Source organism: Anastrepha obliqua, chromosome 3, assembly GCF_027943255.1.
Source record: "Anastrepha obliqua isolate idAnaObli1 chromosome 3, idAnaObli1_1.0, whole genome shotgun sequence".
Classification (NCBI taxonomy): domain Eukaryota; kingdom Metazoa; phylum Arthropoda; class Insecta; order Diptera; family Tephritidae; genus Anastrepha; species Anastrepha obliqua.
In genome coordinates, this window is record NC_072894.1 from 76,400,479 (window position 1) to 76,419,872 (window position 19,394).

The 19,394-nt window shown below is 38.3% G+C and overlaps 1 protein-coding gene across 1 annotated transcript; it reads left to right on the forward strand.

Annotated features, from left to right (window-relative positions):
* The first annotated feature begins 7,962 nt into the window (after positions 1–7,962).
* On the forward strand, positions 7,963–8,622 carry LOC129241309 (adipokinetic hormone). The gene is made up of 3 exons (XM_054877561.1): positions 7,963–8,042; positions 8,110–8,256; positions 8,344–8,622. Exons 1-3 carry the CDS (start codon positions 7,974–7,976, stop codon positions 8,383–8,385), a joined length of 258 nt encoding a protein of 85 aa, XP_054733536.1. The 5' UTR covers positions 7,963–7,973; the 3' UTR covers positions 8,386–8,622.
* Positions 8,623–19,394: the final 10,772 nt, after the last annotated feature.

Consider the following 19,394-nt stretch of genomic DNA (forward strand, 5'->3'; position numbering starts at 1 on the left):
AAAATGTCTAACTAATAAGTGTGTGAGTTTTGTATTTTATATTAAAACAAAAATAGATTGTATTTTAAGTGATAAAATTTCATAGCGAAAAAATGTTACGATTATGATTATGCCAAAAGAGATTTGTATTTTTATGCTTGCTATTGAAAACCCATTTTTTGCTAATTGTTGTCAAACAAAAAGTATAATTAAAAAATATTTAAAGTTGTAGCATTGTTAATGAAACAAAGTAATTCATTCAAGTAATCAAGTTGAAGAAAATTTAGAACTAACAGCTAAATTAAACAAATAATTGCGAGTGCCTACGTTTATATGTATGTATATGTGTGTTGTAAGCCAAAAACAGTTAATTCACAATGTTTGTTGAAACTGCTGCGCAATATTCTTATACTCCAAAAACATCTAAAAAAGTATATGTTGATAACCCAAATACCAGGAATAACGCACAACTAACTACTTAAGCGACATACCTCGAAATTAAAAAACCAAAAGAGTGGATATGAATGTATGGTTTAAAAATCCACAGAACGCACACTTGTGAGCAAGTAAATTTGTGCATAAAATAGCGAGTCTGTGACTTGAAAAAATTTACTTTGTGCCGTTTTTGTACATACAGACATAGTCACAATAATATCACAGCGGTATGCTTTAAGCTTTGATTATTCATTTGTATATTTTTTTAGTTTTCTTTTTATAAAATGAAGGTTAAATTGCAATAAAAACTATTTACCTAATGTTTTACACTTCAAAAAATTGTAGTAAAAATTTCCAATTTTTTTTGAAATTTTTAGAAAAATTTATTATTATTAAATGTTGTGCAATTTTAAATTTGCTCAAAAGTCGCATTAATTTTCAGAATATTCTTTTGTTGCCAGGAGTTTGAAATTCTATGAAAATTTGTTGAATTTTTTTTAATTTTGTCCAAAGTGTGAATTTTTGAGTTATATGGGTTTTGTTGTGGTTTATTCTATAAATATTTTTTTAACAAATATAAAATATATAAATAAGTAGTTCGAACTTGGCAAAATGTCGTTGTGCTATTATTGTAACAACGTCTGTATATACATAGCTTATTTTGTGTGCGATATGTACATATTTCGTATTTCTAAACGAACGCACTCACTGATGTTTGCATATCCAAATCGCACAAATTACACACAGAAATATTACATACATATTTTTACAAAATCAAATATACATGCAATTTTTACATAAATTGCACTGCACAAAAATCCCAAGACTTCAAGTTGAATAATATTTTATAAATATAGCACACCATAAGGTATGTTTGCCTGCATGTACAGTAAATGGCTTTACATTACGTATTGTGTATATAGTTTATTGTGCAAACCCAACAATTTTGCAACTCAAAAGAAAATACAATGAAATCTGTATCAGTATGTTTTTTTCTTATTCGCAGCAGTTACACATTACATACAACATACATACTATATTGTACGTATAATACTAATAATTTTAATATTTTAGTGTTATATATACTACATATGTACGTACATATATTCATGTAAAGAAATCAAATTCATTAAAAATAAAGTCTAATTTTGTAAAAAAAAACTTAACCTAAATTGAAAATTAACTTATTCTGTTGTTGGATAATCATATGATCTGCCATGAATAATGTTCTTGCAGAATCGAGTTTAATCAAGAATACGATTTCCTCAAAATACCTCGGAATCGCGGATTGTAGATGGAGAGACCAGACGACACGCAAAATTAGCAAACCTAAACCTAATAAGGTTTGCCTCAACGGCGATACCGTCCTCAGTGCCGGCATGTCAAACTGGCGCCACTAACAATACCTTAACGGCAAGGAGTCCTCAGGCGCAACACAACTACCCTACTGACCCACAACCCTCCTGCTCCTACCACAGTGCGGGGACAAACCAGCAGCTCTTGGTCCCCCGCACAGTCTGTTCCGTGTGCCAGACTAGAGTTCCTCGGAACCTGACAACAGTTCAGTGCAATTCTTGCAATGGCTGGTGCCATTTTCGGAGGTTCTCTGGCCTGCGCACCATCCGTGAGTGGACACGCGACTACGTTGCCCCCTGCTGCAGAGCTCTGCACCCGCAACCGCCCCTGTGGCGTGGGGCCCATCAACATCAGGCCACAACAACTTTTGTGGAATGCACTGCAGGGCCAACACAGACAACACCACGCGTCCCTCACCTTCCGAGTTACGACTATACTCCCGAGGAGTTTCAGACTATTACAATTTAACTTACGAGTAAGATAGACGAGGTAGTCGACTTCATGAGTCGACATGGTATAAAGATAGCTGCGCTCTAAGAGACAAAACTTCACGATAGCTCCTCCCTGATTACCAGGGATGGCTACAACTATTACAATTTAACTTACGAGTAAGATAGGCGAGGTAGTCGACTTCATGAGCCGACATGGTATCAAGATAGCTGCGCTCTAAGAGACAAAACTTCACGATAGCTCCTCCCTGATTATCAGGGATGGCTACAACGTGAACAGAAAGGATCGCGAGCGAGACAACGGTGGGGACCTAGCGTTCATAGTCCACCATACAGTGCAGTATCGTCTAATTGATGAAGGCATGGACCGCAGGGACAACACCTTAGAATGTCAAGGGACAGCTGTCCGGTCAGACGATGCCAATCTCGAAATATTTAATAAACAAGGTGAACGATATGAAGTGTTACCTATTCAAAACACCATAACTTTTTTGTGTGAAATTAGTTTTTATTGATTTCAAAGGCAAAAGTGTTCAAAAATGATTACAATGTTAACATATGTATATTCACTTTAGCTCGTTATGACCACCTTTTGCCTTGACTATAGCCTTCAAACGGCCCATTCTCGTATAATCGCTTTTTTCAGGGCATCCATACTGGCATATTTTGTAGTCCTCACCTTGCTATCCAAAATGGACCAGATGGAATAGTCCATCGGATTTGCATCTGGCGAATTCGAAAGCCATTGTGTGGACGAAATGAAGTGTGGAACATGATTTTTCAACCATTCACACGAGCTTTATGAGACGGTGCAGAGTCCTGTTAGAACGTCCATAGTCTACGACCGAAATGTTTGCGTGTTCACCGCTCTAAAGCAGCTTCTAAAACATTTTCCCGATAATAAGTCGCATTCACTTTGACACCAGGCTCGATAAAAACGATTGGAGAGCGTCAAACAGCGGTCACCGCGGCCCAAACCATTACTTGCGATGGGAAATAGCTTGGCCATAAGTAGGCTAAAATTCTTGTATGAGCGTTTGGTCAAGGAAACACGATCATTTTGAGTGTTTATGAACTGCTCAATTGGGAATTTTTTTTCATCAGAAAACACAATGTTAGGAAATTCGCCACGTTCGCGCAAGCGCAACAACTCCTTTGCTCTTTTGCACCGAACTTTTTTTTGCTGGGGTGAAAGATCGTGTGCTTTTTGAAACTTGTGAGCCTTGACCTTGAGCTTATTTTTCAATATGTTTTGAATGCTGTCTTGAGATATTTTCAGTTCTTTGGCCATTTTTCTTCCACTTCGACGTGGATTTCGTTCAAGTCGAGCCTCCACTTTCCGAACCATTTTTGGCGTAGTTGCGGTTTTTTTTGGTCCACCTCCATAGCGTTTTGCAATGCTACCAGTATCATTGTAAACATTTTATTCACTTTGAGGTGATGTGAGCTCACGAACAATGGCTGGTTGTGATTTTCCAGCCAAATATAATGCAATCACACTATTACGATTGAAATCCATCACAGAAAAAAAAAAAATTCAACAAAAGTGAGACGCACATGCTTTTGATGGCTTATAAACAATATATTGAACTGTCATTAGAACAATTTTGACGTTGGTGTCATGAGCTGTTTTACAGATACAAGCAGTGTGAAGTTGGTAACACTTCATATCTTTCCCCCTGTATATATACCCCCTGCCACCTGCTGCTCGACAGGATATCACCATGATATGGGTGCGGTCATTAGGGGTGAAAACCGACTGGTAGTAGGTGACTTTTATGCGCATCACGAACTTTGGCATTCAAGCCTGCCGAATGATCGAAGGGGACGGCTATTCGCAGAGCAGATAGACGATTCGACATTCAGAACTGTAAACGACGACGCCCCCACTAGGGTAGTAGGCAATTGCAGCAGCTCGCCTGAAATCACAATTGCTAATGCAGGTCTGATAAATAGCATAACCTGGCGACCTATACTATCGCTTGCATCAGATCACTTGTCCATTATCATCTCGGTCGAGAAACCTGCCGACTTTGTTTCCGCGGATCACCGGTCATATATTAACTTCAAGCTGATTGGACCAGATTCGCGGAATTTACTGAAGCCATCTTCGCCGCTCTCCCCACTCCCACCGATGTGCGCGCAGGCGAACGCGTATTCCGCAAGTTGATCACAGCCGCCGCGACTCGCTTCATACCCGCTGGAAGGATCCGGGACATACGTCCCAATTTCCCAGCTGAAGCAGATGTTCCGGCGAACGAGCGTGATCTCCTATGCCAGGCCGATCCCGGGGATCCTCGTATAAAAGATCTCAATTCGGTAAGCCAAAATAAGCGGACCAAATGGGAAGATCATCTCAAGTTCTGCAACTTCACTTCTGGTGTGAGCAAGCTCTGGTCCATCGTAAGGCCCCTGTCAAACCCGACGAAGCACAACGACAAGGTGGATATCACCTTCAACGGTTGTACTTCGACGGATCCGAAGAGATGCGCGAGCTATTTTAGCCGGCAATTTATTCTGATCCTCCGGACGACAGATCCAAACGTTGTGCCACCAGACGGTTGCACAAACTGACATACAACAGTGCGCCACTTGCTTTCTCCAGCAATGAGGTTCAGGGGGCCATCAACCACATGAAACCATCTAAAGCCATAGGCCCTGACGGACTAAACATGCTGATGCTGAAAAAGCTGGATCCATTGCGAGTAGAATACCTCACCAGGGTCTTCGATCGGTCTATGGCCACTCTCATCATTCCTGGAAATCAGGGAGATTGGTCCGACTACTGAAACCTGGGAAACCCGCCAACCAAGGGGAGTCCTACCATCCGATAAATCTCTTTTCCCCAGTAGTGAAGACTCTTGAAGCCCTTCTCCTCCCACTCTTTACGAACCATCTGACGCCAGCATCACACCAGCATGGCTTCCAAAGAGTGCATAGCACCACCACGGCACTCACGTCATGTCATTAACACTCAGGTAAACCGCGGACTTAACCAAAACCGCCCCTGCGAGAGGACTGTCCTATTAGCGTTGGACCTAAAAAAAGCTTTCGATACAGTCAGCCACGCCACGCAACTAGATGATATTTTACAGCCGACACTTCCGCCAGGGCTGAAGAGGTGGACAGCGAACTAGCTGAGAGGTCGTCATTCGTCGGTGATATTTCGAGACCATATATCCAAACAGAGGAAAATAAAGCAAGGAGGCACGGCATGTGGAGGCACCCCGCACGACACTAACAACCTTTTCACATGCCCCATCAAACCCACTCATCTAACACCCCTTTCCCTCTGGACCCAACCTTCCGAAACAGCTGGTTTCCTGGGCCTACCGTTAGATGAGCTAGACGAAGGCGACCGGTGATTACACTACACTGACAGGGCAAAGTTACTGCCACAAAAAAAAAAAAATAACTGGTACCAGACGCCGCGTAATTCAGAACTGACCGGCCAATTGCTTTTAATATCGCCGGAAACATTTTTTTTATCTTTGCCGCAAGTTCTGCCAACAAACGATTTGGAACCTTGTTGCGCTTTTGGACCTTAGTAGCAATTGCTATTGTGTGCGCAGAAAAAGAGAACAAACTATCAAAGGGGGCGCCAAAATTTTGTGGTTGTTTACTGTTGGTTTTGGTGTGCCATCAACCTTTACCTTTAGCTGTAGTTTGACCTCGTTGGTTGAAAAAGCGAGAAAGGGTGGTGAGATAATCGTTTACTTTGGAACATAAGCTATCGGACGCCATTTTCGAACAATCGTCAGTATAGGGGACCATTGTTTTCACCTTCCGACTCGGTGACCCAGGATAAGAGGATCCAAGCGATGCCAAATGGTACGGTCCAGAGGACTTCCGGAGTCAGGGTCGTTAGGTTGAAACAACATGCTGGCTGATGCAGTCTCGCTATCCTACGATACCATGGGTGTCGTGTTGCAGTGTAGGCGGTTGAGTGCTGTAGTGCAGGAGCTCTGTTTCTAGAAAAATTTACATGTAGATCGTTTTATTATGTGTAGGCATGCGGCTTGTTTCGAAAAATGGAGTTTTTGAGATGTATAATTCATAGGAGTTGCTTCGAAAGCATAGCATAAAACATCTCCTTTAAGCTTTTGGGGACTGAAGAAAGATTAGCAGCCTTGATTGTTCTCGGAAGGTAGAGTCACCTGACTTAGGAATGCTTCTAGAAGGTGTCCTTTCGGTAACTAGGGTCAAATGGGAGCATATACATACCTCTTACTATGTGAATAATTTTCAGGCGCCATCAGAAGATATGCGTATGTGATGAATAAAGTTATCAAGGATTTCGTAAGATCGAGTGTAGATAAGACTTATTTCAGTGAAGAAGGAAGTAGTCGTTCCGGAACGACCCAGATTGATATCCGGCTAAGGACTGCCCTTTCTGCAGCATGCGTACATGTGTGGGAAATGCTTATGCTGTTGCTACAACAAAAATGAAATCATCGAGCTTAGTCATTGCCGGGTGAGTGATAGTCCTGGGGATTTTATAAGTTTCAGAATGTCGAAGCTAAATAATCAATCTCACTGGAAACCAAAAGACATAATCTTTTTCAATATAAAAATATATTTCAAGTTATGTGGGTGAGTTTTTATGATGTACCAGACGGAAGCCACACTCTCAATCTACACCCTCAATCTCTTAGATGCAGTCGCTATGCCAACATTGATTCGGATTACTTTCTTATAGAAAGATAGTATATGTATATTTTAAGGAAAGATTCGCGTCGTCTCTCCCCTGTGTGGGTGATGAGCTCGTAAAAAAATCTGGAAGATAACTGGAATGCTACGCTACCGTAGAATAAAAGGAGCCAAGTTGGGGTCGCTGTCGAGCTATGGGAAAGAAAGGGAGAACATGGAAAAGTTGGGCATTCGAAAGCCGTTATCCAAGGCTTCACACAAAAATGTCGAAAGTAAGATAGATGAGAATCTTTTTTTCAACCTTTGAGCTATTTTTATCAAGAGGCAACTCGAATAATTTACACGCAGCATCTATCATTAAAATTATGGTCAGATGAATGCATTTACAAATACTCTGTCGCAAGAAAAGTTGTTCTATAATTTGTGCAATTTGCTACAAAATCAAATTGCCAAGAACCACTGTGATATACTAATTTATGAAATATTGTGGAAAATCGTTGCATGTAGTATTTTATGGAAGATGGGCATGGTTAATGTCCGGCTTTGATAATTTTCAGTCCTGACCTATCTTGGGTCAAGATACGAGTAATAAGTTTCACTCGAGTTTTCGTTTACACACGCAGACACAGAGACGGTCGGACGGACGGACAGACCGGCAGACCGAAGAGAATTTCTGCAAAAACTTTCCTTCTAATATTCCCGCCGTCGCCTCATCAGGTGTTATCATTGTTTAAATGGGTCACGTGTGTAAATCGCAAGCGAATGGTGTGGAATATCATATACGCTTCAAGCGACATAAAATATGGTTGATGTAATATGTTGATCTCGAAAAATTTGCCTAGGGATGTATGTATCTATGCATTTTTCTTGCTCTTTGCTCTTTGCTATTTCCTATTTTTAACACAATTCGAATTCGTCATCCACCCTTTATTATCAACGAAGCCAAAAAAATGCACAGCTAATTGAAAATGCAGACAATTAACGCTAAAGATGGCAAGGATATACTTATACACTTACTCGGAGGCGCTATTGAGCGCTGTCCTCTTCTTATAAAAGCCTCAATAAAATCACATCGTTCTAGCATCGTTAAGCATAGTTTCAAAGATGATCTCAACACGTACACAAGTTTTTGTGGCTATGTTCCTGCTGGTCTTGGCTGTAGCCAATTGTCAGGTGCTTGGACTTAATACGAAAAATTTCCAAGGAAATGTCAAATAAAACAGATATTTTATACTTGCAGCTGACCTTCTCGCCAGATTGGGGCAAACGTTCGGTGGGTAGCAGTAGTAGTGTGGGCAGTGGTACAGCTGGTTTCTTCGATGCACAGCCTAGTGGTAACTGTAAGACCTCGAATGAGATGCTCCTGGAAATATTTCGCTTTGTTCAGGTATGACATGTGGGGCGTATGAGTGATTTTAATTGATTGGCAATTCTAATATATATTTTTGTTATTCATATGCTTTATATCTTATAGGCCCAGGCGCAACTTTTTCTTGACTGTAAGCATCGAGAGTAAAATTTAAATTTCAGCTAAACCCTTTTAATCAGTGCTCAAATAAGTATATTGGATATTAACTATGCATATGTTTAATTATTAATTTGGGGTAGTCGGCATTAGTTCTGTTTTCAAAGCATTAAAAAAGCTATATAAGACGTATGAAAAATGTATTATTTTACCAATAAATGTATACACCTAAATAAATGTAAAATAACTACTACTAATAAAATACTTATGAATGCATGCCAGTAGAAATATTTGCGTACAATTTTCTCTAACCCACTTGAAATGAAAAAGCTTTATATTTTCAACAAGTGATTGCAAATAATTTGGTGGAATATACATATACTATGGTGGCCGCCGTAGCCGAATGGGTTGGTGCGTGATTACCATTCGGAATTCACAGAGAGGTCGTTGGTTCGACTCTCGGTGAAAGGAAAATTAATAAAAAAAAAAAAAAAAAAAAAAAAAAAAAAAAAAAAAAAAAAAAAAAAAAAACATTTTTCTAATAGCGGTCGCCCTCGGCAGGCAATGGCAAACCTCCGAGTGTATTTCTGCTATGAAAAAGCTCCTCATAAAAATATCTGCCGTTCGGAGTCGGCTTGAAACTGCAGGTCCCTCCATTTGTGGAACAACACCAAGACGCACACACCACAAATAGGAGGAGGAGCTCGGCCAAACACCTAACAGAAGTGTACGCGCCAATTATTTATTTATTTATTTTTATACATATACTATTTATGTATAAGTATATTCATTATTTTTTCAGTTTAAATTGCAATTAAATTAGCTGTGGAGTCAATAACTGGAATCGAGTTTCCATAGCCAATGTTATTTTTGTAATAAGAGGTCAAAATGTGTGTAGATACATACATATAAACATTTAAGTATATACAATGTAAGTTTTAGAATTCGTTATATATACATACATATAATTGGGGCTTACACCCTTTAATGGGTATTTGGCCGAGCTCCTCATCCTATTTGTGGCGTGCGTCTTGATGTTGTTCCAGAAATGGAAGGGCCTACAGCTTTTGTGAGGAGCATTTTTTACCATTACGAGTAAGTAATAATAGCTACATTTTTCTAGCATCCGACCTTTACAAGAACTCTAGAAAATTTGCGATTTACGTGGAAAGCAGCAACATAAAATATCCTACTTGAGTTGATAATTGAGGGGTTGAATTGAAGGTGCATAACTATTTGCGATTAATAGTGTTGTAAAGTAAAAAAAAAGAGTCTACTCTGTGTGGGCCGCTGTAAAGTACTTGCGAAATTACAGCTAAAGGCGCAATTGCTTGATCGAGGCGCATCCATACTAGGAAAAGAATAGCTGATTTGTTTTTTCCTTGCAAGTTGGTGGTTTCAATGACAAGGTGCTCTGGTTTTTTTTTTTAGATCCGCTTGTTTGTTCATATTTTGATTGAAATTTTGACTCACAAACCACCAAATGGCAAAAACCAAGAAAATATGCCAATTTTATTTTTACACTACTGCTACCTCCTTGTATGTATTCGTCTGAATTAGAACGCAACGTTCAACTGCTGGATGCGCAAATAAAATAAAAGCCAAAATGGAGCAACTGTAAGTAAATGTAAAATATAACCGATTTCGGGTGTTCTTTTAGCAGATCGGATGCAGAAGAATGCAGCAAATAATAAATTGCAACACCTTAATTTTTGCTTGAATTATTGTGCGTATCGATGGGCAGACATGGCTAAGTCTACTCTACTCACCATTCTGAGAATTTCCATATAGGAATAGTACAAACGGATTATTGTATTTCGACCTTAAGATCTTTTGTGCAATCTACTCATCACAGTACTTCATCCAAACTCAGTACTTTAAGTAAATTAGTATGGAACTGGGTTGGGCTGATCGATGTGCCTTTCTTCTGGCCGTATCAGGCCGATATATATCCTTTTTATTCTTTCTTTTTGCTGTGGCATCGATTGAGGGAAAAATGTAAGTATTATAGCATCAATAATGGCCATAGACTAAGGCTGCAACTAGTGGTGCCGTAGCCATAGCGCTATAGCCGTAATCATAACAATAGCCGCAACATTAAAGCATTTATGGATTTGTCATGCTGTAACCATAAACAGCTGTCACTGAAGTTCTTAAAAACAATACGTTAACTAATTACGTCGCTCATTTCTAATATCCAAATATTTATCGCAAATATCAAAACAAATGTGAGGTACTTCACAGGTGCTTACGGTTACGGGGAATAATCAAAAATCAATAGATACTTACGGCTACGGTTATGGTTACAGCGTTATCGAGCGGCACCTATAATCGTTTACAGTGGTGCCTGTATGTTTGATCACAGCAGCTGATTGCTATGGTTACGTTTACGGCCAAGGTACGCCACCACTTTTAACTCACTGAACCTTTGTAGGTCTCTAACAACAGCGACAACACTGTATCCAGACGATTCCAATACCTCTATTTTTTGAAACAGAAATTACTGTAACATGCGACATTTGACGTCGTGAAGCATAAGCTGTTTCCACTTAGACATCAAGCCTACAATATTAAGAAAACTTAATGTGCAATATTTAAATGCCTATTATTATTCTTACAATGCTTACATTTTTTGAGCCAAGTGACTAATTTGCTTCAGCTACCTGAATCGTACTGCTTAAAGCAGGATTATTTGGATAATTTGGCAAGATACATCTGCCATAAGCTGTAATCACAGATTCCCAATATCAGGGAGTAAGATACATACGAGGAAGAATAATTTTGATGGCTAAATCACAATAACCAGCAATAATGAGAGTCTTAGACGACTGCAACTGAAAACAATGCGTTTAAGCGAAATAATTAATTTTAATCGAAGTGGAAAACCTTAAATGCTAAAGTGATGCATAAGTTTAATTGAATCGATTGATTTTATAAATCATATTTTAAATGATTTGTTAATTTGTACGGAATATGTAAATGCCTTACAGTTACCTACAGCTTATTGAGTACAGAAACGATTTTTTTGTAAAGTGTTGTATATTTCATAATATTTTGTGAAAATGGAAAAACAGAGTATGCAGATATGTATTTTAACATTTTATTTATTTTGTTTTATTTCATTTCTCAACATAAAATACAAAAAAGTTTTCACTCATTTCATTGTAATGCAAAAAAAAATATATATACAGTAGCTTCTGTTTTTATGCGGTAGATACGTTCCGCAAGAAACAGTATAAAAAAAACAGCATAAAAAAAGCTACTAGTTCTATAGTAAAACTATAGATACGTTTCAAAAGTGCTAAAACCGCATAAATCTGAAATAATGTAATAAAATCGCATAAAAAGGGCACTAGTCCCATATTATAACTATAGATACGTTCCATAGACCGCATGAATCTGAGATAATTAAATAAAATCGCACAAACAAAATATTGTATTTTTGAAAATTATATCTTTATTTAAGAAACGTCAGAATCGAAAAATAAATTTACGTCAGAAATAGAATCAGACAATACCCACATGTTGCGCGTTCGTTTAGGATTTGGCGTAAAATCACTTTCGTCACTTGAGGAAATGTACACGTCTGATCTAGATGGTTATGCAGGCGGTTCCATACTAGTAGGGTTAGCATTTCTGATGTAATCTGTGATGAGTTTTTGCTTAGCTGGTTTAGAATCTTGTTTATATGTACAATTCCCGATAGGTCGACATGCATTTTGTAATTAAAAAAAAACCGCACTATTTCAAAACCGCATAAAAAAAACCGCATAAAAACAGAACCTAGCCGTTCGGAGTCGGCTTGAAACTGTAGGTCCCTCCATTTGCGGAACAACATCAAGACGCACACCACAAATAGAAGGAGGAGCTCGGTCAAATACCCAGAAAGGGTGTACGCGCCAATTATATATGTATATATATATATATATCGCAGTAGTTGAAATCCGTTTGAAGCGTAAATATCCTTTTTTCTGACATCAAAAATGTCCACGTTCGCCCCGAAAAAACAGCATTTTGGAGAAGTCATGCTTCATTATTACCTGTTAAAGAAAAGTCCAGCTGAAACGTGTGCTATATTGATCGATATTTACAGTAATCACGCTCCATCAAATACAATTTGTAAAGAGTGGTTTCGACACTTCCAAGATGGCAATTTCGTCGTGAGTGATAAAGATCGCGAAGGAGTACCGAAAAAATTCGAAGATACTCAGCTACAAAAATTATTGATGAAGATGATGATATGTTTAGAGAGTTGGGCGTTGGTAGATTAACCGTCGGTAAACGTTTGCACGCGATGGGAATGGTCCAGAAGCAGGTAACTGGGTGCCACATCGATTGAAAGAGAGGGATATCGAGAGACGTTTGGTCACGTTTGAGATGCCTCTTGAACGACAGAAAAGAAAAGTTTTTCTCCATCGCATCGTCACTGGTGATGAAAAATAGATCAATTATGATAACCCTTAGCGTCGAAAACGTTGGAGCCTGCAAGGTGAACCAGGTCCATCGATAGCTAAAAAAATATTCATGCTTCAAGGTTATGTTGTACATCTGGTGGAATCAGAAGGGTGTCATCTATCATGATTTACTTAAACCATCACTGGCGATCGTTACCGACTGAAGCTAATGCGTAGGAATCAAGCTCTCAAAGAAACCCGACCGGAATGAGACGGTAGACATGATTTTGCTGCATAACAACTCCAGGCTACATGTTGCAAAATCGGTCCATGGACTGAATTGGGAAATCTTGCCCGATCCGCCGTATTCCCCAGACATTGTACCTTCGGATTACCCTCTGTTCCGATCAATGCAATCAGCCCTTATTGGAGAGCGGTTCACTGCTTACGAGAGTATTGCAAACTGGTTCAATGAATGGATCAAGTCAAAAGAACTCGCATTTTTCGTGAGATGAATCCGTACGCTGCCTGAAAGATGGATTAAAATTGTAGCTTCGAATGGCGCATATTTCAAATAATATCACGAATTATTTAATTGTTTTAATAACTCGTAACTTTGGCTAAGAGAGGGCGGAAACTTATTCCCATACCCAATATTATAATTGCCTTCAAACCGGATCTTTGGTTGTGCAGGAGTTTCAACAACGTGGGGATAAATATATATTAACTATTTTTTTCAATTATTTGTGACTTGTGCTTAGGGTCGTTATCTTGATAAAAGCGAAAGTCATCTTCAATTTCAAGACTTTGGGCTATTCTGCTATTTAAATTTGCTTCTCTCTGTATTTTTCGAACAGTTTCTGATGGCAGGTCATACCTATAAATCCTTTTTGGCCATTTCAGTTAACTTTGGAGCGCTTGTTGCTGGATTTTTTTTTACTTGGAATAAAAAAGCACTAAATTGAGTATTTTTCAAAATTTTTCCCCAACCTTTAACAGAACACAATCAAAAAAAGCGAAATATTTTTTTTAACTTTTGTTTAAATGGCGGGATGAAAATCCACATATCGCCAGGGTATTCCAACGTTCGCTAGATCACTAAGGCAATGCTAAAGTTCAATGTTGGCTTTTTCAATAAATGAAAGCAAATTTACTGTGTACTTTTTATTAGTATGTGACTTAAAGCCTTTATAGTTATCGAATAGTTTATACTTACTCCTTATTGGATTAAGTCTGACACAATAAAAATTTGGTTTACCTCTCCGCACTCTCAAAGCTCCGAGTCGATGGCATGAATCATGCGTAAGTAACTGCCATCGTAAGTGCGGCCAACCAATATTCTTTTGATAAGTTTTATATGTTTAATATCGAGGTCTTTGCTGCAAACTTTGGGAAAATTTGTGAAAAAAGGTTAGGTCGATTACTTGCAGATGACCGTAATCTATCGTACCATTCAGAGAAAATACTACTGTGAACCATTCTCAAAGCTTCTTCGACAATATCTTGAGCTTCGATGACAGTGCAATTTTTGCTGCTTTGTTTGCAATTCGCTCTGCCTTTTCATTAATCGGCATACAAGAATGACTCGCAGACCACACCACATGAACATTTGAGAATTGAAACTCTCAGAGCTCCGCGTGAAACAGAGCGATACAGTGATTACTGGAATAATTGTTTTTTAATTGTTGATTGTTCGAGAGGATAAATACTTTGCTCGTGCGTGCTTGATATGCAGCATCTAATGTCCTTAAGAATGCCCATAATTCCTCAAAGGTGGACGATGCGCAACATTCTATTTGAAAACCAAAACTTTCTTTTTTGTTCTGATGCCAGACTCTTCAGCCAACCGAGTTGGCCAACACCGAAACATCAGCAGCAAAAACATCAAAGCTATCAGCTAAATACTCATGAAGTTTTTGTGCAAATGTAGCTCTAATTTTTACCTTGCTCTTGACGTTCGGGAGGGCATCTTGGTGTTTCTAAAAAGGTCTGCAATTGTTTTAAATACATAGGTGTAATTGGATTTCATGTCAGTATTATTGGCAACTGTGTCATACATTTTAATATTGAATTGTAGCAAACATTTATTACACAAATTTCGTCGGATCCGTCAGCTGTTTTTTGTATACAAATGGCGGTAGTGAGTTTTTTTAATTCGTTCACACCTGTTAAGTCCTTTCAAAGTTAATGACATTACAGCCTCCAGTTTTAATTGGTTTTTTTTTATGCGTCACCACGGTCTGTTTTTATTGTAATACGATTCACATTTTTTTCTATTATCATTTTAATCGTAGCAATAAACAAAGTTACACATAATTATGTATATATATACGTGCAAGTGATTTCATGGCAGTGTGTAGCCAGTTGCGACAAATTAAATGTCTAATTATTGGCATCATTTTTATTATATCGTTGTTCTTTTTTTTTTTTAATAATAATTTTAGTATTTTCCAGTGGGTATGTACATACATAGGTATTTCGGTGATCCCCTCAGTTGTTCACTATTTAAATGTTTAAAAATTCAGTGTGAATCGGTTGTTGATTACTTTTAGCGCTATTCAGTTATAATATTGTAGAGACTAAGGACCATTTTATCTAATAAAATCTAATCTTCCTTTTTTTCATAAATGCCACAGAAAGTGTGTACTTTTACTGTGAAATGCAGTGTATTCTTAATATCTTGTATTTTAAGTGGATTACGAATCAGTAAATGTAAGTAAGTAAGAAAATTATATTTTTTAATTGAATAAAAAATTCTGCACCCCATGGACTAATCTTTCTAATGTATCTATGTCCAATGTGTACTATTTGCCAATATGTTGTGTAGGGTAAAGGCCTATAATATTGCTAATTCACTGTTCGCCGATGCCAAAGTAATTCTACACACGTTTTGTTGAGGTGGTTATGGTTACTACTACTCTCCATGAGGTTGTGGGAGGGCCCACTAAGGCCTGGAGGTATCACAACCAGTTGCTTGATCTCCTCCTCTAATTCCCGATGTGGTTACATCAATTTGTCTTTCTAATAAACGATGGCACATTTTGGATGGTTGCAGATTCCAGGTCTTTCAGACATCCAAAGAAGTAAGAGTTTAGGCAGCGATGTCGTGTTGTAGCAAGAGCGAGACAGTGGCAGAGAAAGTGCGCAACACTCTCCACTTCCTTCTCGCTGCTGTAGATGCGGCAGGATCCATTCGAGGGAAACTTTATTCGCTTCCCGTGTGTTTCCATAAGCCTGTGCCCGTTAATGACACAAGGCACTGTACTAAGACAAGGCCGGTCAAGATTGTTGAGAGACGCTGTTCTGTTTTTATTCATGCTAGGTCAGACCGGTCTAGTCCCCTCACAAGTGGGCTCAGCACTTCACTGCGCGAAGCAGACCGACCTAATCTGAAGTTTGCTGCGTTGAGGATGGAGGTCGCTCATATATTGGACAAATCTGTTTCCCTTCTAGCCAGCTCATCCGTAATACGCTTTTCAGGCATATCTTTGTATTCAGGGTACCAGATAACATTCGTGATTCACCGCTTAGAGTAGCTCTAAGTTCAATTGCTACTTTGGAGAAATTAGTGCTCTGCAGAAATTTAATGGCAGCTTGACTGTCTGAGTAGAGAGTAATCCGTTGTACTATCTTGTGCCTTGCTCGTGAAGCCACTATAGTGGTCAGGTAGCCGTAGGCCTAGGTCCGCCTGCAGCCCTCTCTTTTTTTTGACAATTCGAAAAAAAAAAATGGATGAAGATAAGATTCGAGAGTCTGCAGCAAATTTCATCGAAAAGTATAAATCCGAAGTGCGCTCTGAGTAACTCATATCTATAAAAACCTAATTTCGAAGCGAATCTTCCACTGTTTGTTTGACTCCTTCATCATAGGTTTTTATTAAAAATATATTGAAATATGCGTTAAATGAACCCTGCGTGCAAAGCTTTTCTTTGACCCTTGCTTCTAATTTAATAAAATGTACGAGTATGTGCCCTGGCCGTACATTAGGAAGAATTTCAAATGCCAACCAATTTTTGAAAGGTGCAGTTAAGTTATTCCTGAGAAGCCAAGGCGAAATAAATAATTAGTGTTGCGTTCGCAACAGCGTTGTACACGGAGTTTCGTACTATCTTATCAGCAATCGAAGTTTATCGTGATCTCTAAAGTCGTCGTAAACGTCCAGATGAGTACCTTCGCGAATGCTTATATGTGATGATGGAGATCGGTATGTCGGTAAACCTGGAAAAATATATTATTGTCCAGTACTACATTGAGGGAATACAAGATTTCAAAGCAAATAAGTACAACCTGTATCAGGTTGAAAATCTAAATGAATTCAATTAACACATAAAGGTATACGAAAAAATGCGGTCGTACAAGCCAACATCGAATAAAGGCCTGGTGCAATCCTCGTCTTTAAACAAGGCTGCTCCAAACTCAAATTCAGCCGCGAAAGGATGTATTAACTGTTGCGGACCTTTACATTTCACGAAATTACTCACGTTAGCATACGACAAATTAAGACATCGCGCATTGGAGTGCAGTGATGTAGGCAAATCTATAGAATCCGAGAAGAGTCATGTGAACATGATGACATTTGGGAGAAAATGTGATTTGATCTTTAAAGACATACATTTTATTGGGAGTAACGTATCCGCTCTCAAAGATACGGGTTCTAACTTATATTTGCTAATCATATTAAATTAGTCCAGAGTGCATTGGTCCATTCAGTTTTATAGAAAGCCACTTCGATTTCTATTAAGGAGTACAAAGCTTTCTCCATGAACTCATGGATTCGATTGTATTTATCATAAAATGTAAGAAAGTGAAAAGGGAGAATCAAATTTACACCTGAAATCTAGAGAATGTTGCCAGCTCGGCTTTCACTTACTGATCATGTGTACATATGTAGCTAACGAAACTTTGCGACTCCAGGGGCGAATCAGTTTATATACCTTGGCGTGAATGTCACGAAAATATTTCATCATAAAGGGAATTTAATTATTTTTTTACTTAAGCCCATGTCAGCTCTGTTTTTGTATATTTATCGGCTCCTAAGCTGAAAAAATAGCTTATCGACAATTGCCTATAACCGACAAATGATTTTTCCACAACTATTTTTATATAAGAGTGTATAAAACTGTGCGTTTATCACTAATTTTAGAACAAAATTTTAAAATAAAGAAAGATTAAATGGCGTCGGAAAAGAGCAGCATCTCGACTTCGGAATTTTTAAAGATGTATATCGCAAATACTTAATCAATAACTTTGAAGTTTTATTGGCGGTTCTGCAAACTTTGTTTGATGAAGGAGTAGTACGACAGTTTTTAACATTATGAATATTAAAAATTAGATTATATTCAAAATTTAGAACATCTTTCGTCAAGTATACAAAATGTACTTTCGAATTTCTACAACTCGTGCTTACTTCTTCTGGGTGTTTGGCCGAGCTCCTCTTTCTAATTGTGGTGTACGTCTTGACCAGTTGACCTACAGTTTCAAGCCGACTCCGAACGGCAGATATTTTTTGTGAGGAGCTTTCTTTTCATGGCAGAAATGCACTCGCCTGCTGAGGGACGACCGCTATTAGAAAAAAACTTTTCCTGTATTTTGGTGTTTCACCGAGATTCGAATCTACGTTGACAAGGCTATAGCGGCCGCCCTCTCATACGACATAGGGCATCAATATAACTATGTATGTAGTTCTAACATAAACATATACGAAGTATGTAAGTGTACAGATGTTAAAAATTTGCTAATAATTATTAAGTCCCTTATAATTTTTCCTTCTTTCCTGATATCAAATGGAATAAAAGCGAATTTTGCAATGAAAATCTGTTTTAATTTTTACCCTTATTTCGAAATAAAAAAGGTTAAGTATGAAAAATCAGTTGTAGTAATTCACATAGTATGTATTACCATAACCCGCTTGTGCTTAGAATAACCTTCCACAATTCGAACTTTGAAATAAAAAATATGAGTGAAGTAGTTAGAAGAGTTATTTAACAAATTTTAGCTGGAAATATATATAAATATTTTAATCCATTTATATAAAGGGTGTTTTTTTAGAGGTTAGGTTTTCAAGTTGGCACTACTTTTTTCGTAGATGGTCTTTTTGACAGCTGTCACTTGATTTATGCTCAGTTTGGTTTGCCATTTCATAATGAATAGACTTACACCTGAACAAAGTTTGCAAATCGTGCAAATTTATTACGAAAATAATGGTTCGGTTCACGCGACGCATCGAAGAAAATTTTGTTCAGCGATGAAGCTCACTTTTGGTTGAATGGGTATGTCAATAAGCAAAATTGTCGCATTTGGAGTGAACATAATCCACAAGCCATTGCTGAGACGCCGTTACATCCTCAAAAAGTCACTGTTTGGTGTGCTCTATGGGCAGAGGGAATCATTGGTCCATATTTCTTTAAAAATGAAGCCGGCCATAATGTTACAGTCAATGGAGAGCGCTATAGAGCCATGATTAATGACTTTTTCGTGCCTGAATTGGACGATGTTGATGTGGACGACCTTTGGTTCCAACAAGACGGCGCTACATGCCATACAGCCAACGCAACAATCGATTTATTGAAGGAAACTTTTGGTGAGCGCATTATCTCGCGCCGTGGACCTGTGGCGTGGCCTCCAAGATCGTGCGATATAACACCGCTGGACTATTTCTTGTGGGGC

Excerpts from the sequence above, each read along its gene's own strand:
- LOC129241309 (XM_054877561.1), top strand. The coding sequence starts at position 7,974 with ATGATCTCAACACGTACACAAGTTTTTGTGGCTATGTTCCTGCTGGTC. Across the intron at positions 8,043-8,109 it reads TGGCTGTAGCCAATTGTCAG|CTGACCTTCTCGCCAGATTG; the intron begins GTGCTTGGACTT and ends TTATACTTGCAG. Across the intron at positions 8,257-8,343 it reads AAATATTTCGCTTTGTTCAG|GCCCAGGCGCAACTTTTTCT; the intron begins GTATGACATGTG and ends TATATCTTATAG.